We start from the raw sequence: 25,193 nt of genomic DNA, 5'->3' as shown, positions 1-25,193 counted from the left end.
TTGTTTTTTTCTTTTGTGTAGCTCTAGTTCGCCATGAACTAAGATTCTGACTGTCCTTAATATTTCTGTTATCAGGGGTCAATCTGCCTTCAGGCCATCCACGAAATAAGCATACCACAGTTTTCACAGAACGACCTGGAACTCGTTAATGCCATTCTCATGGATCTTTTCCATGAGAAACCACAAAAGCCCATGGGTTATGTCGTTCTAGAGGAGTCCTTGCATGATATCTGCAAAGCAAAGAACCTCAAAGATGAGTTTGGTTCGTGTCTCGATTGGCAAAAATTCCAAGGATCGTCCTGTCTTTTTGGAGCGAGTCTGTAACAGCACTGTGGTCATTTCAGGGTATATCAACAAATGCATTCAGTTGTATCAGACCACTGTGGTGAGACACGGTCTAATGCTGGTGGGGCCTCCTGCATCTGGTAAAACCAAGGTACAGTACCTTCCAAAAGTACCAATAGTATAGAGGTTTGTGGGGTTGAATTCTTCATAGTTTGGTCACCTTACAACCGTCAACTTGTATTTCATTGGAATTTTACGTGACCAGCACAAAGTAGTGAATGATTGTGAAATAAAAGGAAAATAGATGGTTCAATTTTTTTTGAGATACAATTTGGAGCATCTTTGTGTTACTGAAAACAAAAGCGCACCATACTTCTGCTTTTTAATGAAGTCAAAATATTTTGAAAACCGTCTATGCTATTCCTTCCACTTCAGGTTTCCTGTTTTGTGTTGGTCTTCTACACAAAAAGGCCAATGAAATACATGTATGCTTCTGGTTCTAATGTGACAAAATGGGGAAAAGTTCAATAAGCATGAACACTTATTTATGGCAATAAAAGTCATCTCTTTGTAATCATATTTATTTATAGAATTAAAATTTCTTTAGGTGATTCCAATACACAGCAAACAATTTTAATGAGAAAAGTTTAAATAGGAAAACAAATTTAACATTACAAATATTTGTTCTAATTTTAACACTGAGTCCTACTTTCATTCACTTAAGTCAGTCTCTCTGAGAAGAAGCTGAAACTTGGACTTCACTGGATATTCAATAATCCCAAGATGAAAATTGTAACATTTAATTAATTAATTTTTTTCACCCAAAACCATTTTGAGATGTTCTTTAGGATTTGCTTATACAATTCATCATAACCTGAAGTCTTCTTTTGGACTTTGGCTCCCCCATCCGAACAAGATTTCTTTTTTTGTACTAAGGGCGCTATTTCAAGAATGTACTTGAAAATGTTATTTGTATATTAAATATTAACTGTTAAAATCATGTCTTTTTTTGGAAGGTTATGCGCAACAATTTAAAGTTTTTTGTAATTATGGCAAAAATAAAACTTAAACAATTTGCAACTTCGACTGCAAATTTTTGAAGAAGGTGCCGCAACAATTACAAAAAACATCTCAACATCTCGGAGGAACTGATCATAGTTCCCTGACTTGCTTCATTGAAAATCTGGGTTTGCAACATTCAAACTATAGAATATTTAATATTGTCCAGACGGTTTTGACCATCATCAGTGGGTTAAGATTCTTCAGTTTTGCTGCTAGAAGCTGAAGACTGACTATAAATCACTTTTAGGCTGCTCTACTGAGAACTGATGATGCTTGACATGAAGAGGTGGAAAAACTATGAAACCTCAGCAGTAATTATAGGTGATGCTTTGAGTTGAATTTGGAGAAACCACTTATATTATTCGTTGTGTTGAGTCATTTGTTGGGTTAGCTTATTGCAAACAGCTATTAGTTTGTATATTTTCCCCATAAACCTTTTTGGGTTTGTGATTGCAAATGGACACACGCATTAAAAGCTGAACCTAATTCTTCTCATGAACTCTTTATTTAGTGCTACGAGGTTCTGGCTGCTGCATTAACGGCTCTGGAAGGCAAGCCCTCTTCCCGGGGCGGCGTTTACCAGGCTGTCCAGATTCATGTCCTCAACCCCAAATCCATCACGATGCCGCAGTTCTATGGAAACTACAAGACTCACAACCAGCACTGGTAGCAACATTGTCCGTTAAACACAGCATACGCTACAAATAATTAAAGAAAAATTGACTCAAACTCTGACTTATTTCAAATCATGTAGGAAGGATGGTATCCTCCCTGCTATTCTCCGTGAAGGAGCAGCGGCGGCGGACAAAAAGAAACGGTGGTACGTGTTAGACGGACCTCTGGAAGCTGGGTGGATGGATGGCTTGAACACCGTTCTGGATGACAACAAGAAACTGTGCCTTAGTTGTGGGGAAGTGATAAATCTCACTGATGTACGAAGTTTTTTTTTTTCGACTTTCTTTAAGTGTGGAGTTTCTCCCACATTGTTTTTCTCCTTCTACTTTCATTAACACATCCCCTGGTTTTCGCCACCCAACAGGAAATGACTATAATGTTTGAGGTGCAGGACCTGGCAGGAGCATCTCCGACTACTGCGTCTCGCTGTGGTATGGTCTACTTGGAGCCCAATCTGTTAGAGCTCTCCTACTTCACAGATTCCTGGCTGAAGCATATTCCTGAGGCTTTGACACAATACGCAGAGCACCTAAACTCACTGTTTTCCAGGTTCCTGCCGGTGAGAGCGGAGTTGTTTTAACACTCTTATTACAGCACCTAATGATAGTTAAAGCCATCTCATGCCCTTTTTCCCCCCCTATGTGTACAGGACTCGATTTCATTTGTGCGCTCATCCGTGAACGAGATCATCCCTTCTCTGGATAGCAACCTTATTTGTAGTCTTCTTAAACTGATGGATTGCTTTTTTAGCTCCTACCACGTTAAAGAGGTTTGTAAATCCTCAGCCATATTTGACGACAGACAATTGCAGAAAAAAATGTTTTTCTGTGCTGAGCAGCAGTCTTTGAAAATATATTTGGCAGAGTATCTTCTTATACATCGCACAGACAGTCTCCATCCACAAAACAGTGTCTCACAAAAGTATTCATTCCCCTTACATGTTTTCCACATCTTATCCTGTGGCATTGTACGCACAAAGCTGAAGTTTATGAGATATTGTTTTTTTCTTTTTTTAGTTATGTCTTTAAATACACGCTAACATAAATCATAAAATCAGTCAGAAATGCACAGATTCAAAACCTATTCATTATGTTAAAAGTTGCACTTTATACAAAACTAGAAAGTTTCTGAAGAAATTTCAACCGGGCCTGCCAAAGTGTGCTCGTCGGTTGTAACCCAGCGATACAATATATAACAATATATTATAAAACAGACATTCATCACAAAAGTAAAAATCTGATTTAGACTTTGTGGCAGTTCGTTACCAGAAAAAAAACCCCGCTCATCTCTTAACACCAAATTAATAATATTGTTTATAAAACATAAGCTCTTTTGAAATACAGCTTATCTGCTTAGACACAACAAATTTAGAGTTGGTAAATATTGCAAAAGTAAAAACCAGATGTTTATTTCGTGCCACTTTGTTACCAGAAAACTCGGTCATCTCTTAGCAACAGATTAACAACAAATATTGTTATTGTTCAAAATTCATAAGATTTCTTCTGCTCTTTTGAAACACTACTTATCTTATACTAAGAATCCTGCAGTTGGTGAATCTTGCAGAAAAGAGAAAATGTTTTTTCTTTTTGTGATTGACAGTATAACACAGACAATCATAGCAAAAGTACAAATCAGATTTATACTTCGTGGCAGTTCGTTACCAGAAAAAAAACGCTCATCTCTTAGCAACAGATTAACAACAAAAATTGTTATTTTTCAAAAAACATAAGATGTGATGCTCTTATTTTGACAGCTCAAAGTTTGTTCGTGAGCATCAAGTTTCATGAGTCATATGGAACTTGCTTTTTTTTTGCTTTTCTGCTCTTATCTGTATTAATTGTTCCGTCAATGTGGCGGAACAATTCCGCCACATTGATGGAATTGTCAATATTTCGGAATTGATTGAAACTACGGTGATTGTAGCTTTAGAACTACAATCACTGTAGTAGTCCTAAAATTTTGCTCCGCTATCTCTGTAGTTCTCTACATCTCTGCCCTCCTCAGTGTTCTGTTGCTATGGTAATTAATCCTCTCTGAAAACTGCCACATATCAGTGAGACACAGAGGGGCAAACAAAATTCTATCTCTGTTTTGAGCCTAACTGACACAAAACGGAGTCAGTTAGAATTTTTATTTGTATTTGAATTTGGCTCGTTTTTTGCCATGGTTACTTGAAATGCCAACAAAAGTAGTAGCATCCCTCACGGGATCGAGCCTCGCATTTTGAAATATATATACTGTGAGAGGGCAGTACAAGCCGCATTAATGGTGAAAGGAAGAGTCAGTTATTTTGAGGTGTAGAATAATAGGTGCCTTCCAGGCATTGCATGGAGGCCTTGAAATGCCTTGCAAAGCAGTGCTCTCCTATGCATTCCTATGGGAGGCCCCAATAACAGTTTGTCCAATGTCAGTGGCATCATTATGGATTGGAACTGTCTGATAAAATCCCAATAAAATCAACATAGAGGTGCAAGGTGAAAAAAATGTAAAGTGGTGTGAATACTTCTCCAAATCCAGTTTCACTAATTGCTATTTGATTGTCCTGCATGCCTGAGTATTTTTGATTATGGCTCTCTGTGTTGTCTTTGCTTTATTTTAGGGCGAGATGCAACCTTATCAAAAGGAACTGGCTGATGTTGAGGAGCTGATAGAACCCTGGTTCTTTTTTTCACTGGTCTGGAGCGTTGGAGCCACTGGAGACGGAGCCAGCCGACAAGGCTTTAGCGACTGGCTCCGAAACAAAATGGCAGCAGAACAGGTCATATTAGTTTGTCTTGTTTTGTCTGGAGAGTGAAAACATCATAAAAAAAGCAAACACTAAATCTAAAAGTAAACATGAAGAACGTGCTACTGGTATTACAAAGCTAAGTGTTCCCAGAATTTATTTTGAATTGTCACTATGACTGTGGTGGGTTTTAATATTGAAATTATATATAAATATAGATGTTTTATACTTGTTTTTTGTTTTTTTTTAGATCAAACTATCTTTTCCCGAGGAAGGTCTAGTTTACGACTACAGGCTTGATGTTGAAGACGAGGACAAAAAAGTACATATATGTCTAAACCCTGAATTTCTAATAACTAGACAGAAAAAGAACCATTTTTCTCCAATTATCTGATTTTCCTGTGCCTTAGGTGCAGTGGGCCAACTGGATGAAACATTCGAAAAGTGCTGTCATCACTACACACATGAGCTATGAGGAGATATTTATTCCAACCCTTGACACAGAGAGAATGTCTTACCTGATGGATTTGTTGCTGACCAACAAGAAACCTGTTAGTGTGCTTCTCAAACTACAGCAGAATTTGAAGCCTTTTTGGTAGAAAACATAAAAATTCTAAAGCAAATAGAACAAACTTCATCAGATCATGCATTTAACTTGTATTTTTTTTTCTGCTGTCTGTGTGATCCAGTTGCTGTGTGTCGGGCCTTCCGGTGCAGGAAAGACCCTGACCATGACAAACAAGCTGATGAGGAGCATGCCTGCAGAATTCACCACACATGCGTTCATGTTCTCTGCCAGCACCTCGGCAAGTCAGACTCAAGATTTCTTTGAAAGCAAACTAAGCAAAAGGTAGGCTTCGGTAATAAACCTTTAGTACATTTAAAATCTTTGTGGTATAAACAAAACGTTTTCTTCCTATAAAACTGAACAGATTTTCAGGTATCAAGGTAACTGTCCGCTTTCTTTTTGACACCCTAAGTTAAACTAACGACGATTACACAAAACAAAACACATGGAAGAACTTGCACCGTTCACAACCACTTCTTTATCAGATGCATAACCTGTGGCTTTGACTTGTCAATCCGTTTCAGGCGAAAAGGAGTGTTTGGACCCAAAATGGGGGATAACTTCATCTTCTTCATCGATGACCTCCACATGCCCATGTCCGAAATGTGTAGAGATCATACTCCTTTTGAACTTCTCAGGCAGTGGCTCTGCCATGGTGGCTGGTATGACAGAGATCAGATAGGTATGTTTTCTTAACTCTATATGGGTACTCTTGAGAACATTTAGATGACTATGGATTTAGCTCTTCAGATATTTGTCCAGTGAACGAAATTAGACTGAGAGAGAGAGAGAGAGAGATAGCATTTACTCTCTCCTCTGTGTTCTTGCTACTTCTGCTCAGGAACGTTCAATTACTTGGTGGATATAAATTTAGCTTGTGCCATGAGTGCCTCCAAAGGAGACAGGAATTTCTTTACTCAACGCTTCACGCGGCATTTCAACATCCTGTCCCTTAATGGCTTGGAGGACTCAATGAAAACAATTTTCTCGACCATTCTCGGGAGCTGGATGGGTGAGTCAAACCTCAGATTTACGTTTATGTTAAATTGAATACAATTTCAAACACACACCCAACAAATTACTATTTGTAATATAATAACATGCATATAGTTATGCACATGCATACTGAGTAGGCATTTATTGTGTTATCATTTGTCGTGATAAATTTTCCATCATCATAAGATTTTTTATTTATTGTTGTTAGAAATTTCCAATATTGATGCTTTTTAAAAAAAAAACTCTTCATATTGTTGGGAATGTTATTTTTTTTACTATTTTTTTCGATGTCTGTTCAATGAGAGGATTAATAAACATCAATACATTTTAAACCATGATTAAAAGTAGTTACTCTGGTCTGTGGGCATTTTTTTATGTTCTGAACATAATTAATTACTAAAATAAGTTAGTTGCAGTTCTAACTGCATATGTAGGATAATTGTCACAACTAATATGACTCCCTCCTAATCTCATCTCAGTGCCTTTTATAACTACTCTGTGCAGATTTGAAAGGTTTTTCCTTTATTTTTTTTCTATCAGGACCTACTCTAACTGCCCAGGGGCTGCAGGAGTCTCTTGTTGATGCCACTATTAAAGTTTACACCACTGTAACTCATCACCTCCTTCCAACTCCAGCAAAGTGCCATTACATCTTCAGCCTCCGAGACCTGTCCAAGGTCTTTCAGGGCATACTGTTGGCTGAGGCGTACACTATAAAGGTGCTTAAATCTTTTTAGAGATTACCATGTCACATATTAATTACTGAATTGATTCTACATCTGTGGGATGAATTTCAGATTTGTTGTAATGCATTAAGCAAGGTTGTATGTAGCTAAAAAACAATCTAATATATATTGCATTTTTCTTTTTGGGCTGTATATAAAGGATAAGTTTGAGCTGCTACGCCTGTGGTACCACGAAAGCTGCCGGGTTTTCCAGGACCGTCTGGTTTGTGTTAGCGACAGGGACTGGTTCAACAGCCTGCTGAAGGGATACATCGACGAGTTTGACTGCTCCATTGAAGACGTCTTACCCGACCCTCCTGTTTTGTTTGGAGATTTCATGTCTCCTGAATCTGACCAGGAAGTATACACAGTTATAGAAGACAAGGAAGAAGTGAGTAATACCAGTTGGTTTGGGGTATATTTTAAGTATGTAATGGATGTTTCCACTGTGAATGAAATATTAAGTGATATTTTACAAATTATGTTGCGTTTCCTTGCCTAGCTCAAAAAAGTGATGGCACAGTATGTTGAAGGCTTCAATCAAAGCAGCTCAGACAAGGAGCCACTGGGACTTTTTATGGACGGCATTGAACACGTGTGTCGGATCAACCGCATCTTGCGCCAGCCCCTCGGCCATGCCCTGTTGCTCGGAGGGCATTGCAGTGGCCGCAAGACACTCACCAAACTTGCCTCATATATGTGAGAGTCAAACAATTTTAAACATGTTAAACTATTTATTCATGTTTTTATTATTTAAAGTACATTCAGGGTTGCAGATTGCATTCAATTTTAGTCTGCTTTACCCCCCCCCCCAAAAAAAAAACATAAATATCAACAGTTTAAGGTTGGGAATAGTGTAATATAGGAGTTTTCTTTAACTTTCCAACTACATTTTTTTTCCACTTAACTTCCAGTTAATACGCTTGGACATAGAGCTCTATGATAAACCAGTTTCTTTAGCAATGACCTTTTTTTCCCCCTGTGAAAAATGACACTGTATATCCAACAGCTGTCAATTCAGCAGCTTTCCCCATATTTAAATAGGATAAACTATACCCATAAGATAGTATTATTATACTAAAAACATGATCAATCTGGTCATATGCTATATAATGTATTTTATAAACAAAAAAAGCAACAAAGATAAATTCTTGAAGTGTATCCCACACATCTTTGTGTGTACCAAATCAATATATTAGTTTGTATGATGCACTGGCCCAGTCCTAACATTGTATTTATCCATATTTAGATCTGGACATAAATGTTTTAAGGCTGAAGTGTCTAAGAGTTACGGTAGGACAGAGTGGAGGAATGATATTAAAAACAACATGCTCTCTGCTGGTCTTCAGAACCAAAAGATCACACTCTTCTTTGTTGAATATCAGGTAAACAGCACAATTTTATTACCCTCTGTCGTAGTGTTTTTGATTCATAATGATGTGATTCCTGAACCCATATCCTCTAAAAACAAGAACAGGTTTTAGCAAGTCAATTGTTTGTTATCCAATCTCCAGATTAAGAAGGAGTTTTTCCTGGAGGATATCTGCAGCATTTTAATCACTGGAGAGCTTCCCAACCTGTATTCGTCAGAGGAACAAGAGCGTATCTTAAAAACAATGAAGCCGGTGGTGGAAGACCTGGACCAGCAACCAACAGAAGCAAATCTGATGGCTGCCTACCGTAGGAGAGTTCACAGCAACTTTCACCTGATTCTCTGCATGAGGTTAGTCAGAAAAGGTTAAAAAAAATCCTTTCTTTTCAACGCTAATGTTTTTTGTTTTGTCTTTGCAAATTGATTTTCTTTTTTCTTTACCTCCCCAGCCCGGGAGGTAAGGGGTTTCGTGCGCGGTTGAGGCAGTATCCTTCTCTGGTGAAATGTTGCACCTTAGACTGGTTTGACACCTGGCCAGATGAGGCACTGCAGGCTGTTGCGAGAGCATCTTTAAATGAGCTTCTTGTGCTGGATATCAGTCCCGAGACTAAGGAAACCCTGGTAAGAATGTGGTTTGTGAACTTCTTAACCTGTGTATTTTTTTTTCTTGTTGTAATATATATATATATATATTTAATTCGTCTTTTATTGCATAAAAGCAATAAAGAGAGAAAAAGAAAGAGAGAGAGTTAACACTTTCTTCCAAGTCCGTCTCAGGGCTTAAACCTAAATCCTACCAAAAACATTTAGGGTTAGCTGAACAAAATAGAGGAGAAAGAGATCAGTGGACATAACACTGTGCAAAGGACAATGGTCAAAGATTCTTCTCTCTGTGTTCTCCAACTTTGTGAAGTGTGATAGGAAAAGATTATGTGCTGTCATTTTGGTAAAAGAGGATCTGCTCATTATTCACAGCTGTGGGGCCAATAATTGTGCCTCTGAAGATTTTATTAATGCCACTAAATGACAAAATCATGTAGTACTTTTTGAAGAAACACCTTTCTGGTCTTCTCAGAAAGGTGTTAACAGATCTTTGCTGACTCTTTCTCAGGTAGTCGATCTTAAACAGGATAATTTGTCACCTTCAACAGAAGGCTACCATAGGAGCCTGTTCTGTCCATGGCTTTGTTCCGACAAAGCTGATCATAGTGAAGACAGAAAGTAATTTATGGGAGGATGCTTAATTTTTCTGGCATTTGTGGCAAAACAGAAATTGCCACAGTTTGTCCAACAGGGGACAGCAAAGCACACACACAAACCTTCTGATTGCGTGGTGTGACGCAATGCACATTCAGTGATGATGGTCAAGTTATTTACGTCCCTTTGCTATTGCTGTCCTACTGAGTTGTGACTACGTCAGATGCATTTTAACGTCATGAAAGACAAACAAATGGAGTGTGGCTTTACTGTCCGCAGAAGACATGACCCGAAAATTTCTCTCCACAGACCCTGATGTGTGTGAACATTCATCAGCAGATGGTCAAGAAGAGTGCGCAGTACCAGACAGAGCTGTCTCGATGCAACTACATCACAGCTAAGAGCTTCACAGAATTCATCAAACTCTTCTCAGATCTGACCGAACACAAGAAACTGAAGCTGAACAGTTCTCGTCAGCGCATAGACGGTTGTCTTGACAAGGCGAGGCGCCAAATAGAAACTAATTAGCGGAATGAATTATGTGCATTTAATTAGCATTGAGTGAGCATTAATAACTTGATGAATATTCCATGGTGGGTCTGTAGCTTTGTAGCACAGTTGAGGACGTGAAGAAGCTGCAAGAGGAGGAAGAGGCGATGCGACCACTTTTGGAGGAAGCTGCTAAAGAGGTTGAAGTCGCTTTGCAGACCATTCATGTAAGCAGATGTCAGCAGAAGTGTATGAACCATACTTGTATGTATAACAAGAAATACAATAACAGTACTCTGATTTGTTGAGTTTTATTTATAATCTTTTCTTGCTTTTCTTTTACTAGGACACCGCGGCAGTCGCAGTGGAGATTCGTAAATTTGTGGAAGAAGAGCAGACAAAAGTTTTAGACAAAGAGCGTTTTGCCAAGGCAATCAGTGTGAATGCTCAGCGAGACATAGACAAGGCTGTGAAGACGTTGGATATAGCTCTCGACAGCCTGAAGGCCCTCAATGCAAACAGCTTCGTTGAGGTACGTGGAGTTTTCTTTACCTTTCATGCAGCTGAGTTGAACAGCTAAAACATGCAGAACCCCGCACTATACGTTTTACTGCTATAATCTGAATGATTTATATTTCACAGCTCCAAGACTCTGAACAGTATACCCGGGAGGTAAAGCTTGTCCTTGCAGCGGTTTGCATCATGAATGGCATCGAACCAGTTAAGGGAGATACAGAAACGCCAGACGCGCCTAGCTTTGAAGAATACATGGAACCTGCTGAAATTCTCCTACAAGAACCTATGGTGTTTCTGGAGAGCCTCTACAATTATGACAAGGTAGACCTCACTGATATTATACAGGTACATGGAATAGTAGCGATACCACTTATAATGCTTTACATAAAAGGACATAGAGACGATGTTGCCCTCAACAGGTCTTTAATCAAGCAAAGCGATCCCTCGGATATAGTTAAGCCCATAAATATTTCCATGTACCGCTGTTTATTTTAACCCTAGCACTCTGAAATGCTTGGCGAGATATTCAAAGCCTTTTAACATGTGGAGTTTGTTTTTTTGTCACATTACAACCAGATTTGATTGGAACTTTAATGAGGAAATAAGTAGTTAAGTTTTATTTGTATTTCTGGCTGGCACTTAAATGCTTTAATTTTGATTTGTCCTTTGCCTGTTTGCTGCATTTAAAACTGATTCTGTTCCCCCCCTGACGCCTGCTGCGCAGGACAACATTTCAGACGATGCCATCAGTCTGCTACGGCCCTACATCGACGATGAAGAATTTCAGCCTCCTGCTCTTGTCAAGATTTCCGTCACCTGTAGCTCTATTTGCCAGTGGGTGCGAGCCATGTATGACTATCACTTTGTGCTCAAAGCTGTGGAACCAAAATGGGTGAGATCTGAAATATCTGCTTGAAGCATCCTCTTGACAACGATATCTGTACAAAATGTAAGATCCACAGACATGCAGGGAGAGCCGCTAAACTGTCGGACTTGTCAACACTGTTGCAGCAAGTTCTCAAGGAGGCTGAAGAGGACTTGAGAGCCGCCCAGCAGGTTGTTTCTGATGGCCAGAAAAAACTGGAAGAAGTGGAAGAAAGCATTCCCCCTTTAGAGGTCACGTACCAGGAATGTTTGGCTAAGCAGAAAAAGCTGGACGACGAATATGAACTGACCGAAGCTCACCTTGTCAGAGCAAAGAAGGTCGGAAGAAAGACTGAGGCTTACATATAAAACAAAAAAAAAACTTCATAGCTCAGGACAAAATGATGGTATTCTGAAAATATTAAGCTTTTGTCACATGTTTATTGTTTGCTCTCCAGTTAGTAGAAGGGCTAGCAGAGGACGAAGAGCACTGGAAGGAGACAGTGATACATCTTGATAATTTGGTTTCTAATTTAGCCGGAGACATGCTTCTGTGTGCAGGATACGTCACATACCTTGGCCCCTTCTGTGTAAGTTTGTCAGAACTTCGGTACCGTATGAGAACATGTGTATTGGTGCCTGCTTTAAAGGATAGATTTGTGGCTCTAAATCAATCTTTTACATCAAGACCCGGATTAAGTGCATTGAATTGTGTATGAGACAAAGTGGAAACCAGTGGAGGGATGTAACTTTAGCACAGCTCTGTGTATTTTCACTAAAGTAATTTTGATTTGCTGGTTTTATCTTCAGGACATGTATCGGGCAGCCATAGTAGAAGAATGGCTCAATTGTTTCAAAGAGTTGGGTCTTCCGCACACTGAGGAAACTAATCTGATCAGCAGTTTAGGAGATCCGATCACGATAAACCTTTGGAAGGTCAGAAGCTGGCCGTGATTAGATTCTCTATGATCAAATAGATTTAGATTCCTTCTGCTGTTTTTTTATTTTAAACCAATTTTTCAATTCCCTTTACATCTTAGGTCAAACCTGTTATTACAAGCTTACATCTCCAAATGATCTGAATTTTGAATATTTTGAATGTATTGTCATAAGTTTTTACTCCATGTGCATAGATTGCAGGATTGCCCGGTGATACGTCATCAGTGGAAAACAGCATAATTGCCCAGTATTCTCTCCACTGGACACTGTTCATAGATCCACAGGGTCAAGCCAACAGATGGATCAAAAACATGGTAAAGTCTTTCATACTGTACCGTAATTACTTGGCGTTGTTGGTGTATTGCATAAAAAGTTAACAAAGTTTATATCTTAACTTATATTGATGTTGTTTACACTCAGGAGCGGAACAATGATCTGAGGGTTTTGAGACTCAGTCACAGTAAATTCACCCAAGGTATAAAGAATGCTATACTTGATGGTAAACCCTGCTTGGTGGAGAATGTATTAGAGGAGCTGGATCCAGCTATAGAACCTGTCTTGTTCCTACAGGTGGTTACACGTTCATCCTTTTACATCTGTTGGCAGAAACTCAAACATTTTCAGGAAACGGAACTGTCTAATCTGTATTTGTCGCTCATAGACCTTTGAGGAGGAAGGCAAGACGGTGCTGAGGCTGGGTGACTCAGTCGTTCCGTTATCTGAGGACTTCAAGTTGTACATCACCACAAAGCTGCCAAACCCACGTTACTCTCCAGAGGTTTCTGCCAGCGTCACCATCATTAATTTCACTTGGTCACCCAGGTAACACACACATGTTCAACTGGTAGAAGAAAAAAACCGAGAAGCTTCATTTTTGTTGTTCATTACCGTTTGCCTCATTGTTGAGAGTCAGGGGGAAAATATTGGATTTAAAGAGAATGGTCTGTCAGTCAGTCTGGTTCCTAAATGGCAGCTATGAAAGTGTTGAGCTTTACAACAGTTTGACAAAACTGGGTCAGAAGACATATTTTGTACCCGGCTTTTCATCGATATTAACACCAATTCAGTTACTTGCTTAATATGTCAATGCACTCAAAATTAGGAATATATTTTGCAAACTCTATTGTGTCATATAAAAGCAGTAATTCTGAGTCATCATATTATATCCATATCTAAATTTAATAAATCTAGCATTTTCGTCTCACAAGTTTCACACTGGAAATGTTTGTTCTATATTATTTTAAAGAGCTAGAAGGAGATAAGAGTGGAGGAGAGAAAGAAACTTTGACTGAATACAAATCAACACCCAGAACTCTGCTTCTACACCTGCAGAAAGAGAGAAAAAAAGCAACAAAACATAACTTATGGAGATATAATAATAACAATTGCAGCATCACTGGGAAGTACAGTACAAGATATACTTATTGGCAACCGCAACCCAAAATACTGTAGTTCATATCGGAACTCCAAACACATATCTGAAATGTTTATTCTAAAGATGTCATCATATATTACCTTGGTATTTCAGCACTAGTATATATGCCTGTGTTTGGAGTCCCTGTGTTTGACTGGACAATTTGTGCTCAATCAGCGCCATGGAAGACCAGCTGCTCAGCCGGGTGGTAGCCCAGGAGCTTCCAGACATGGAGGAGGCAAAGAACAAGCTGATAGTCAGCTGTGCCCAAATGACACAGGAACTGAAGGACATCGAGGATAAGATGGTGTTACTTCTCGTCTCTGCAGCAGGGAGATTTGTGGATGAGGATTTAAATCCACAGTTGGAGGCTTGTAAGATCAGAGCCAAGGAGATGAAGGTCTGACCATTGGAAAGATAGATCTTGAAGTCATCACTGAATGTTTTATATATACTGCCTTTAAAAAGTATCCATAAACTTTGAAGTTTCACATATCATGTCACGCTACAACCACAAACCTCAAGAGGTTTTAGCGCGACTTTATGTGCTAGACCAACACAAAATAGAGCATGTCTTTAATTGGATGGTGAATCACTCATAGTTTTCATGAATAAAATGTGGCATGTTGTGCATTTGTATTCAGCCCCTCTCAGTCAATACTTAATTGAACAACCTTTCTCTCTACCAATTGCACACATCAAGAGACGAAAGTCTTTGCCAATTCTTCTTTGAAAAATACCTCAAGCACAAGATTGTATTGTTTTATAACCTAACCCCGTATTAAACATCTTCACAGCTCTGCCTGACTTTTCTGCCATGTTTGTTGACCTTCATGATGCTGTTTGTTCACTAATGTTCTCTAACAAACCTCTGAGGCCTTTGCAAATCAGCTGGATTTTTACTGAGATTAAATTGCATACAGGTGGACTTCTTTCAATAACTTCTGAAGGCAGTTGGTCGCAGTGGATTATATTTAGAGTAATAAGGATAAGAGGCCGAATACAAATGCGCTTGACAAAACATGCACTACTTTATAGGTCTGTCACAATGGAAATCCCAAATTACAGTGGAGTAAAATGTTCAAAGGTTCAAAGGTTATGACTATGTTTGCAAGTTGCCGTAGTATACTTTAAGCTGCTATTGGTTGGTTTTGATTTGTTTTTATCTGGATTTAATTTAATGACAGACTAAAATGCTGGAAGCAAAGAATGCGGAGCAGGATATTGACGCTGTTCGTCTGAAGTACTCACCAGTGGCAGTGCGGGCTCGGATTCTGTTCTTTTGTATGTCAGAGTTATCCAATATTGACCCAATGTACCAGTACTCCTTCGACTGGTTCCTTGGCATCTTCATGAAGGCTATTGCCAACTGTGACACAGCAGGTACAAAGCAAAACTGACTAATTTTGTGGAGAATTGTTTGTGTGTATTCAATATAATCAGTTTAAATATAAAACATTTTTTATGATTTTGGTTGGATATCTTCATCGTCTATCGCACAGACACAGAGGAGGAGAAAATCAACAACATCAATGAATACTTTACCTTCAGCCTGTACGTGAATGTGTGCCAAGGCCTGTTTGAGAAACACAAACTCATGTTTGCTTTTTACCTGTGTGCTCGCATCATGATGAACGAGGATAGAATCAAAACTGTAAGTAAAAGAGTCGGTAAAAGACTGAAATCGGCCTACCCCATGTTCACTAGCTGGATCTCCCTGAATCTTTTATTATGGCAGAGTGAGTGGAAGTACCTCCTATCTGGAGGGGAGCCAGTCCACAAATTGACCAGCTCAGGAGTAGACTGGGTGTCGGATCGGGCCTGGCAGGACATTTTAGACCTCAGCACTCTGGATACCTTTGATGAACTGGCGGAAAGCTTCACAAACCATCTGGAGGGCTTCAAGAACATTTTTGACAGCAAGCAACCCCACAGGCATGAAAAGATTAACCCAGTACAAACATATGAACTCTTCATTTGTTTGTGATGACAATATCAAAGTCTTATGAGGTGGCTTTCTGTGTCTGTGTGTCTAAAGAGAGCCGCTCCCAGGGAAATGGGACAACGATCTAAACTCATTCCAGAGGTTGCTGGTCCTTCGATGCCTGCGGCCTGACTGCGTGATTTACGCCGTGCAGGACTTTGTGTCTGCTCATCTGGGAGAGACCTTCATAGAGACTCAGGTGAAATCCCCTTCTCCTCCCTGAACCCTCAACTTTCCTCTTAATTCAAGCATTTCTGAAGTTATTCTGATCTCTCGACCAGCATCTTGGAGGTCTCTTAATTCTTCAATTGTGAAAGTTTTGTCTCCCTCTGCTGACCTTGGAAGTGAATTGCATTGATTACATGGACCAATCCATGTTTTTCCTTGGTGAACAACCTCTTATGCCTCTATATCTCAATTGGAATTAAGTCCATGTTTTAATTAAATGGACACAGAGAAAGAAAACAAAGGGGAAATGACAGAGAAAAAAAGGAAGGAAAAGAGGCAGGGAAAAGCGTTAAAACAGAAAGAGGGAGATAAGAATAGAGGAGGAAAAAGGATAGGACATAAGAAAACATGCTAGACATCTGCTTCTATACCTGCAGAAAGAGAGAATGACAGAAACCACTGCAACAAATAACATCCATCCACATATAATGACAATGTAACTGAAAAGCACATGGTACTATTTAAAACAAGGTGAATTTAATACATTATCTTATTAGGAGTGATGAATGGGGCTGCTTATGTTATCCTTTTCTCAGGAGTCTAAATATTTCAGCCGCAGTACCAGCAACAGGTGGGTGGGGGACGATACTCTGCTACATAAAGGCAGAGAACACTTTGGTCACTCCAGCATTGGCATCTCATTTAAATAAATTAAAAGTTGGGAACAATATGATGGTAAATTGTTGGTGTAAAAAATGTTTAAGTTTCCAACCTGGCCGTGGGATTGATCCCAGTAACTGGGCCGTGCCTAACTCAGACACAATTACACAAAAATAAGTTAATGCAAGAATGAACTTTTATCTGTACTGGTTTTGATGACTTTGCTGCCATATAAATGTTGTTCTGTGTCTCTGCAGATGTCAGATCTGTCTGTAGCCTTCAAAGAGTCGTCCCCTACATACCCCATCATTGTTGTCATGTCTCCTGGCACTGACCCCGTTGCTGACATTTACACGTTTGCGGATGTTATGGGTTTCTCGGAGAAAGTTAGCGGCATCTGTCTGACTCAACGGCAGGTAAGTCCGACTGTATATTCTTTCTTTTTTTTATGAATTACCTCATCCTTGTGGTTCTGTGGTGATTTTCTCCATTGTTTCTGGATGAATACAAGCATTGCTTCAAACTACTTTACCACATGTAGCGTTCCAGCAAAGATTAAATAAACCTCTCTGCCAGTTTTAAGGTGAGTTATTGCCTTAATCTAAAGGAAACTTAACTGAAAATATTTACCTAACTACACTTTCCAATTGTGGTTGTTCTACTGTATGCACTTCAGAATGGACTTTGCAGAACACTGCCTGTTTATGTGATTTAAACCTCCTCTAGGTATTACACTAAAGTGTGGACAGTTAAACTTTCGTAAATCAGAATATTCTCCAGACTACCCGCTCCTAAAGTCCAGTTTTTCACTTTGCTCCTGCCATTTTTCAAACTACCTTACCATCTGCTGTTATTCCCATCAGGGTTCCACGCCTGAGTCTATGATGCGGACTGCTATGAAAAATGGTCACTGGATCATTTTCCAAAATTGTCACCTGGTCCCCGACTGGCTGCCAACGCTGGAACGACTCATTGCTTGTATCAGTCCCAAAAAAGTAAGGACATACAAAAACACAACTTTAAGAAACAACAACTGAGCTCATCTTTTTGAAAATAACTTTGGACTATATAGAAACAGAGGCCTTTTTACTCTTTTTACTGGCACACCCTTTGTGCACAGGTCCACAAGGATTTCCGTCTGTGGCTAACCATTATTCCCTTTAAGAAGATTCCAGTATCCCTTTTTCGAAATGGCTCCAAGATTATCGCCGAGCCTCCGAGAGGCATTAGGGAAAACCTGGAGAGAGCCTACCTGAGATTCACCGACGAGTTTCTGTCTTCTTCAACAAAGGTCTATGTCGCCCTCTTTACATTCATCTCCATATTATTTACTTAAAACATTTCATTTGGATTTGTTTCGTCCTGTTTCAAAGTTTCATTCGAAGGGGGTGTAGTTCAAATTATTTACAATGACTTTCTGTCTTCGTAGGAATCCCAGTTCAAGCCACTGCTTCTCTCCCTCTGCCTGTTCCACGCGGTTGCCGTGGAGCGCAAACGGTTTGGCCCACTGGGCTTTAACACTCCCTACGAGTTCACTGACGAAGATCTGGATGTCTGTGTAGACCAGCTGCAAATGTTTTTGGAGCAGTACCAGGACATCCCCTACAAGGTGGTTAGACCAAACATGTCCATTATTTCTCTAAACCACACACAAAAAATCTAGCATGACATATTTGTACAGGGCCCTGTAGAGTGCTCTGTAAAACAATTCATACCCTATATTAGATCGTGTATTAAGTGAAAGAAACTTTTCAAAAACATTTTTAACAGTGAGTAAATTAGCAGTGTGGTATGTATTTATTTTGATTTCTACTAAGTCAATAATTAGCTGCTATTACAGCTGCAAGTATTTTAGGGTATGTCTCTAACAGCTTTGCAAGTGTAGAGACTGAAATGTTTGTTCATTCTTCTTTCTAATATTGCTTAAGCTCAGCAAAGATAGATTGGGACTTTGACTGGGCCGTTCTTTTGACTGATCTAGCCCATTCCACTTGGAGCTTTGGGTGTTGTTGCCTTTTGTTAAGTTTTATCCATCTGCCCACCGTCTCTGCATCACCTCCAAAGCTACAATGCAGCTTCTCTAGTTACTGCTCCCCTCATCTGGCCTGTCAAGTTAAGTGAACAGTCATGTCTAGGAGGGTGTCCGTGCATCCTTAAAAATCCTTAAGAAGACGTACATAAAGTCATGTATCTAAAATGAAGGCCTTAAAACGTCTTAGATGTATATTTTTTAAATGGTTTGCATTAATACATTAATCACAGGTATTAAATTTTGTTGTGGCAGGACTATTTAATTTTGTATATTCTACGTATTATTTTCTGGTGGAACTTTTTTGTCAGGCAAAACTTTGAGTCGCACTCAGACATATTCATTGCGTTCTGTAACTTGTGTCGCTTGCAGCTACTGGTATCTAGCTGGCTTGATACCAGTAGCCAGCTTTCCAAGCGTGTTATGCACTAGCTTGCAGCTATGCAAGCCAGCTATCATAGTTATTTTTCTTGTCCCTTGTGTTTCTACATTGCATGCATTGTATAAATGTATGCCCAGCTGTTAATTGAGAAGTTAGGGTTTTCAGGATTTTTTATTTTTTAGTTCTTACTCATTAACTTACCCTACATTTTAATTTGTCACCCTTTTTTTTGCTTTCATGTATATTGCAATGTGTTTACACTGATACAACTATATTGTTTTATTCCCCCTTTTGTTTTTCCCTTTCCAAGCTAGCTGGCTTGCTTGTATGCATCCAGTGCAAATTTATCACCAGTTGGCTGGAAGAAGTTTGTCCATTTCTGTGGAGATAAATTTCATTCTTATGCTCAGGGCTCCTTGAGTTATTGAACGTTTTGGGATCTTGTTTTAAGTTTCAGTGAGTTTTATTTTGTGAAATTAGAATAAAAGAAGCTGAACGAAAGTGCATGTCAACCTTTCGGACTTTTTTTTTGGTAAATTACATAAAAAAACTAAAAAAAAAAAACATTTTTCCTTCACTTTCTTCTTCCCGGTCATACACTACCTTGTTGTGGTCTATCACTTTAAATCCCCACAAAATATGTTGTAATGGCTAATTGAAATGGAACTACTTTTACTCTGAGACTAAAAGTGTGTGTCTGTAGGCATTATCATTTATCTGTCTGTCTTCTTTTTTGCCCTCCACATGACCAGCTTCTAAAACACACTGCTGGAGAGGTTAATTACGGTGGCCACGTGACGGATATCTGGGACAGACGGTGTCTGCTCACTCTGCTGACAGACTTCTACTGTCCTGCCGTTCTTAGCGACGATCACGTCTACTCCGGTGTCTACCGGCCCGTCGACTCTAATCTGGACATCGAGGTTAGATAAACACAGAGCCATTTGATTGATGGTGTGCGTTCAGAATCAAATTTGAGTGCATCAGTTGGCTTACAAAACTGAGAAGGTTGTCTGGAGCTGCAAACAGGCGAGTCTGGAATACATGACTTTGAGGACAGTCATCTGAACACTAACACAGCATGTTAGTAATTTAAAACCACAATTCTGAACCTGAGTGAAGTTGGCCCCCCCACCTTCTTCAAATTAGACAAAATTGGTGTCAAACATTTGTGCTACGTTTGTGCTGGTTTGTGCAGCAAAATTTTTTGTTTGTGCCGCTATCATTTTAAAGATATAAAGAAATGTTTTTAGAGGTCATCAAAGGTCAACCAACCCCCCACCTTCTTCAAATCAGACGAAATGGGTGTCAATCAACTTGGCTACGTTTGTGCTGGTTTGTGCAGCAAAGATTTTCATTTGTGCAGCTATCATTTTAAAGATATTAAGAGGGCTGGTTGACCTTTGATGACCTCTAAAACATTTCTTAATATCTTTAAAATGATAGCAGCACAAACGAAAATCTTTGCTGCACAAACCAGCACAAACGTTTGACACCAATTTTGTTTAATTTGAAGAAGGTGGGGGGGCCAACTTCACTCAGGTCAATTAATTCTGATCATGTGCTGTTTTAAATTAGGAGTATAAAAGCAACCTTCAAGACTAAGCTGCCCTGAAAGGTGCACTCTTATTTAAATATCAGTCATCTGACCATAAGTTTAAAATGCTATTAGACACTCTAATACATTCACATCAATAAATAGTGTTTTGTTTTTTTTGCTTTACCCCCCAAATCATAAACGAGGAAACGTAAGAGGTGAGACTTTTGGTATCTTTCTGTTTGGAGTAAACAATGTCGTGATGTTTTGTGCTGAGGGAAGGATGTGTGAAGGTCATCAGGGCCTAAAAATATGTTATTTGAATGTAACCTATATGAAGACTGTGTAAAATGTCATTGTACCTCTGACCCAATAGGGCTATTTAGCATACATCCGAGATCTGCCCATCAATGATACACCTGAGCTCTTCGGTCTCCACGAAAACGCTAATATCCGGTTTGCCCAGAATGAGACCTTTGCCCTGTTGGACGCTCTGATTGGTTTCCAGCCTCAAGCTGCTGCTGCTGCTGCGTCGGCTAGAGACAAAACATTTTATGAGGTTCTGGCATCCACTGATTGATACGTTTCTGCCTTTATTTGTGCTAATAACATCTGTGTGTTTTTATTTATTCAAATCTGCAATATCAATATGAGAGACGTGTGACATTTTATGTGTCCTCTTTGAGTTCAGACAGTGGAGGAGGTTGTGATCGCCACTATTAGAAAACTCCCTCAGCTTTTCTCTCTTCATACGGTGACTGAAAAGTACCCAGGTCTGTATGACCACGCCATAAACGCAGTGCTAATCCATGAGGTCATCAGGTGAGATCAGTCTGACAAAAACATTCCTAAACTTTAATCTATGAACTTTTTTCCCCTTGTTATTATGTTACAACTGCAATGTTGATTTTGGGTGCTAGACCGAAATAAAGTAGTGCGTAGGTATGAATTGAAAGAAAAAGGATGAATGGTTTTCTGAACGTCTTTCAAATAAAAATCTCAAAAGTGTGATGGTTGTTTTTGCTGTTCAAGCCAAACTGAAACCAGTAGAAACTCAATTTTAGGCTACTGAGAGATATTTAGCACTTAAAAATTTGTATATGTTTATTTCAGCTCCTTCTCAGTTTTTTTTGTTTTTTTTTCCTTGAGGTGTTCAGAAAAGTTGGCATAGTGCGATCAATATATAAGATGCTTTTCATTCTTATTTGTTGTCCTTTAGATACAACAAGCTGTTGGAGGTCGTTTGTCAGAGTCTCAGTGATATGTTGAAGGCTCTGAACGGTTCGGCTGTAATGTCTCCAGACATGGAGCTTATGGCCCTCAGCTTGTTCAACAACAGAGTGCCTGAAATATGGAAGGCCAAGGCAAGCCACAGAGAACTGGAAATAACTTAAATTCTCACATAACGTTGTCTAATCTCTGTAAAGCCTGAATACGTTACTTTATTGATAGATGATATGTATTGATAATGTGAACCTTTCAAAGACATACTGTAGCCAACACTTTGTTTTCTGTTTAGAATGACCAAATTTTTACATATTTCCTGCTTTTAGTCTCGGGTTTCTAGCTTTTGACTGCCATGCTTTCTCTCGACAGGCTTACCCCTCTATGAAGCCTCTGGCTTCTTGGGTGTCGGACCTTCTCCAGAGGATCAGTTTCTTCCAGGGATGGATCTCCGACGGCAACCCACATGTGTTCTGGATTAGCGGGTTCTTTTTCCCACAAGCCTTTCTCACTGGAACCCTGCAGAATTACGCACGCCACTTCAGGACTCCTATTGAACAACTGGGATTTGCCGTTAAGGTCCATCAGGCTATATTTGCGCTACTAGTTCAAAGCATTTTTTTCATATTTCCATGATTAATTTTTGGGAAAAATCTGGAATCTGATTTTAGTTCTTTCCATGTCTGGATATCTTACAGTCCGGTAGACTTGGTTCAATTGGGGACCAAAATTGCCCCATTTGCCGCATATTTGGTGTGAAAGCAACCTAAAGAATGTTTTTGTATCTTCACACTAAATTCTCTTCGTTGTCTGAACAATTTCCTCTATCTTCCTTCTTCGTGACCTTTCTTTTCTTGTGTCACTCCTTTTCATTCCCTCCTGGTGTCCTGTTTTCCTGCCATCTCTCTGTCCTTCCCACATGTGAAGGAACATGTACTTTTCCACATATGAACAAACTGCCAGAAAACTGTAAAACAGCTGAAACACTGACTTCTTTTAAATCTCAACTAAAAACCCACCTGTTTAGGATTGTATTTGAAACGTAATCAATTTACAAATTTATTGATGGAACTTGACTTAATGCTGTGTTTTGATTATTGATTCTATATTGCATTGTGTTTTTGTGTTTGTTATGATGTAAAGCACTTTGAAATGCCTTGCTGCTGAAATGTGCTATACAAATAATATTTGATTGATTGATTTGATATGAGTCTTTTTCTCATATGTCTTGCAATGCCTCCTCCTCCTCCAGGTGATCGACAACCCCCTGTCAGAGATAAAAGAAATACCCAACACAGGCTGCTACATCCACGGTCTATTCCTGGAGGGGGCCAGCTGGAATTATAAGACAGGTCAGCTCTCTGATTCCAACCTCATGGAGTTCCACACACAAATGCCTGTCATCTGGCTGATCCCCAAAGAACTCAGCACTCAAGCAACTTCCTGGGTCTACCTCTGTCCCGTCTACAAGACCCCCAGCCGAGCTGGTCAGTACTTATACAGTGACAAAAAAATCCACCAAAACACAGCAGATACATACTATATGTAAGTGGCTGTGGTAATTTGCTAATATCTGAGATTCATGAAAGAAAATCCATAATCAATGCTAAACCCATGTTATAAACTCTATCTTAATGTGGTGCCTGGAAGCTGAGGGTCTTACTCAAGTGTTTGTGTGCACCTCCTTATAGTGGTTTTATTACTCATCCAAAATAGACTCCAGTTAAGTGTCGAGTTTCACGAAGCCTCTGAAAGTGCAGCTCTGCGTTTTCCAGCTACAGCACGAAGCCCACGTCTCACGCTGGCTGTCTCGTCAGTTTGTTCGGAGGTTAAATATTTGTACATTTTGTATAGGCTGAGCTCAAAAAGTATTTCATAGCATTTTATGAATCAAGTACTTGGTGCGTGTGACAAATAATGCTGAACTTTGGGTCTTGTAAAACGAATACACAAAGTGCAAAAGTGTAAACAGAACTGTGACGTTAAAAGTAAATAATATAAATAAGAGCAAACTGCTTGAAGAATTCTTAACAGTCGATAACCAAAACTTCACCACAGATGTTGAACTTTACTCTACTAAAAGTTTACAAAACAGCCAAGAAAATTAATGCTTTAGAATTTATCCCAAAAAATGTATTTAGGGGAGCTGAGCATTCTTAACTATTTCAAAGTTAGTGCCAAATGAAAAATTTGTTATTATTGAAAGTGTGCCCACCACTGCTCCTTAATGATTGGGCCATTTTTAAAGGTAATTAAATGCACTAGACTTTATTGAGGGATGCTCAATAAGGAGGCTCAATACAAATGTTAGATTGAGATTATGACAAAATAAATGAATAAAATTGCGAGAATAAAACTGGATGAGAAAACCATTGAAATAATAGGAGAATATATAGTTGAAATATTGCCAGGATGAAGTCAGAATATTATAAAAGCTCCAACATGAAAGAGCAGTCCTATAATTGCAGTGAAATGAAGAATGTTGAGCATCTTGTGAAGCTATACTTTGGTGTTCGTTTTACAAATGAGGAAATAATCTGTTAACACATTTATTATCAGTAGCAGAACACACCACGGTGTGTTTATTCTGGAAACTGCTACAATTTTATTCTCGTAGTGTTGCGACTTTATTCTTGTACTGTATTTGTTTCAACTTTATTCATATACAACTTTATTCTCGTAATACTGACTTTATTATCATGATTTTTTTTTTCTTAGCCTGGCCCTAATACTTTGTAGCACAAATGCATGCCACACCTTTCAGATTCTTTTTCTTTGAAAAAAGAAATCGGGAAACATATATGTCACATTACCACATTCATGTGCTACCTTATGGTACTTTAAGCTATAAAATACAAATAAAGTATACTAAAGTTTGTGTCTGTGAAATAATGATCTAACTAAGACGTGGTATTATGCAGATAATCTGCTGTTTGTTCTCCCATAGGGAACTCGTCCACCACTGGCCTTTCCAGTAATTACGTGACTGCCTTGGAGCTGCCCACAGACCTAAGCCAGAGGTACTGGGTCAAACGAGGGGTTGCCCTGCTCTGTGCACTGGATCACTGACCACATAGCATGAATTCTTCTTGCATTCATCACCATAAAGCTGACCAGTCCACAGCGACGGTACCTGCAGTATTTCTCTTACTACACCTGGTGTTAGCAAGAATGTTCTGTCAAAAAAACAAAAAGAAAGAAAGAAAAAACAAACATGTGATGAATTGTTTCTGTAACTTGAAATTTTAATACAGTTCTTTTTTTTTTTTAATAACATATTTAAGGTTGTAAGCCTTGTCTTTTGTGTGTGTGTCTTTTTTTTCTGTCCGGGCTTTTTCATTTCCACCTCAGTTTATCGCGCTACCACTGAGTAAGCGCTCAG

General features: G+C 39.1%; 1 protein-coding gene across 1 annotated transcript in view; it reads left to right on the top strand.

Annotated features, from left to right (window-relative positions):
- Window positions 1-25,023, top strand: part of dnah1 (dynein axonemal heavy chain 1) — a 37,657-nt gene extending 12,634 nt beyond the window's left edge. Inside the window, exons 28-72 of the mRNA XM_023353417.1 lie at window positions 76-262; window positions 345-436; window positions 1,859-2,013; window positions 2,102-2,279; window positions 2,387-2,581; window positions 2,672-2,791; window positions 4,622-4,780; window positions 4,998-5,069; window positions 5,158-5,298; window positions 5,437-5,597; window positions 5,840-5,997; window positions 6,157-6,327; window positions 6,852-7,030; window positions 7,197-7,427; window positions 7,539-7,735; window positions 8,286-8,421; window positions 8,551-8,759; window positions 8,858-9,029; window positions 9,915-10,106; window positions 10,211-10,321; window positions 10,441-10,626; window positions 10,737-10,931; window positions 11,335-11,502; window positions 11,622-11,813; window positions 11,933-12,064; window positions 12,285-12,410; window positions 12,608-12,727; window positions 12,834-12,983; window positions 13,075-13,235; window positions 14,005-14,227; window positions 15,015-15,210; window positions 15,330-15,481; window positions 15,566-15,762; window positions 15,866-16,010; window positions 16,897-17,055; window positions 17,503-17,634; window positions 17,760-17,930; window positions 18,069-18,248; window positions 19,803-19,973; window positions 20,964-21,146; window positions 21,279-21,409; window positions 21,807-21,951; window positions 22,184-22,390; window positions 23,064-23,298; window positions 24,759-25,023. Coding sequence (XP_023209185.1) covers window positions 76-262; window positions 345-436; window positions 1,859-2,013; window positions 2,102-2,279; window positions 2,387-2,581; window positions 2,672-2,791; window positions 4,622-4,780; window positions 4,998-5,069; window positions 5,158-5,298; window positions 5,437-5,597; window positions 5,840-5,997; window positions 6,157-6,327; window positions 6,852-7,030; window positions 7,197-7,427; window positions 7,539-7,735; window positions 8,286-8,421; window positions 8,551-8,759; window positions 8,858-9,029; window positions 9,915-10,106; window positions 10,211-10,321; window positions 10,441-10,626; window positions 10,737-10,931; window positions 11,335-11,502; window positions 11,622-11,813; window positions 11,933-12,064; window positions 12,285-12,410; window positions 12,608-12,727; window positions 12,834-12,983; window positions 13,075-13,235; window positions 14,005-14,227; window positions 15,015-15,210; window positions 15,330-15,481; window positions 15,566-15,762; window positions 15,866-16,010; window positions 16,897-17,055; window positions 17,503-17,634; window positions 17,760-17,930; window positions 18,069-18,248; window positions 19,803-19,973; window positions 20,964-21,146; window positions 21,279-21,409; window positions 21,807-21,951; window positions 22,184-22,390; window positions 23,064-23,298; window positions 24,759-24,880 — 7,395 coding nt within the window. The 3' untranslated portion in view covers window positions 24,881-25,023. The remainder of the gene's footprint in view (window positions 1-75; window positions 263-344; window positions 437-1,858; window positions 2,014-2,101; window positions 2,280-2,386; window positions 2,582-2,671; window positions 2,792-4,621; window positions 4,781-4,997; window positions 5,070-5,157; window positions 5,299-5,436; window positions 5,598-5,839; window positions 5,998-6,156; window positions 6,328-6,851; window positions 7,031-7,196; window positions 7,428-7,538; window positions 7,736-8,285; window positions 8,422-8,550; window positions 8,760-8,857; window positions 9,030-9,914; window positions 10,107-10,210; window positions 10,322-10,440; window positions 10,627-10,736; window positions 10,932-11,334; window positions 11,503-11,621; window positions 11,814-11,932; window positions 12,065-12,284; window positions 12,411-12,607; window positions 12,728-12,833; window positions 12,984-13,074; window positions 13,236-14,004; window positions 14,228-15,014; window positions 15,211-15,329; window positions 15,482-15,565; window positions 15,763-15,865; window positions 16,011-16,896; window positions 17,056-17,502; window positions 17,635-17,759; window positions 17,931-18,068; window positions 18,249-19,802; window positions 19,974-20,963; window positions 21,147-21,278; window positions 21,410-21,806; window positions 21,952-22,183; window positions 22,391-23,063; window positions 23,299-24,758) is intronic.
- The last annotated feature ends 170 nt before the right edge of the window (window positions 25,024-25,193 follow it).

Source organism: Xiphophorus maculatus, chromosome 20 (genome assembly GCF_002775205.1).
Source record: "Xiphophorus maculatus strain JP 163 A chromosome 20, X_maculatus-5.0-male, whole genome shotgun sequence".
Lineage (NCBI taxonomy): Eukaryota > Metazoa > Chordata > Actinopteri > Cyprinodontiformes > Poeciliidae > Xiphophorus > Xiphophorus maculatus.
Note: the sequence above shows the minus strand (reverse complement) of the source record. Positions and strands in the feature narration are given on the sequence as shown.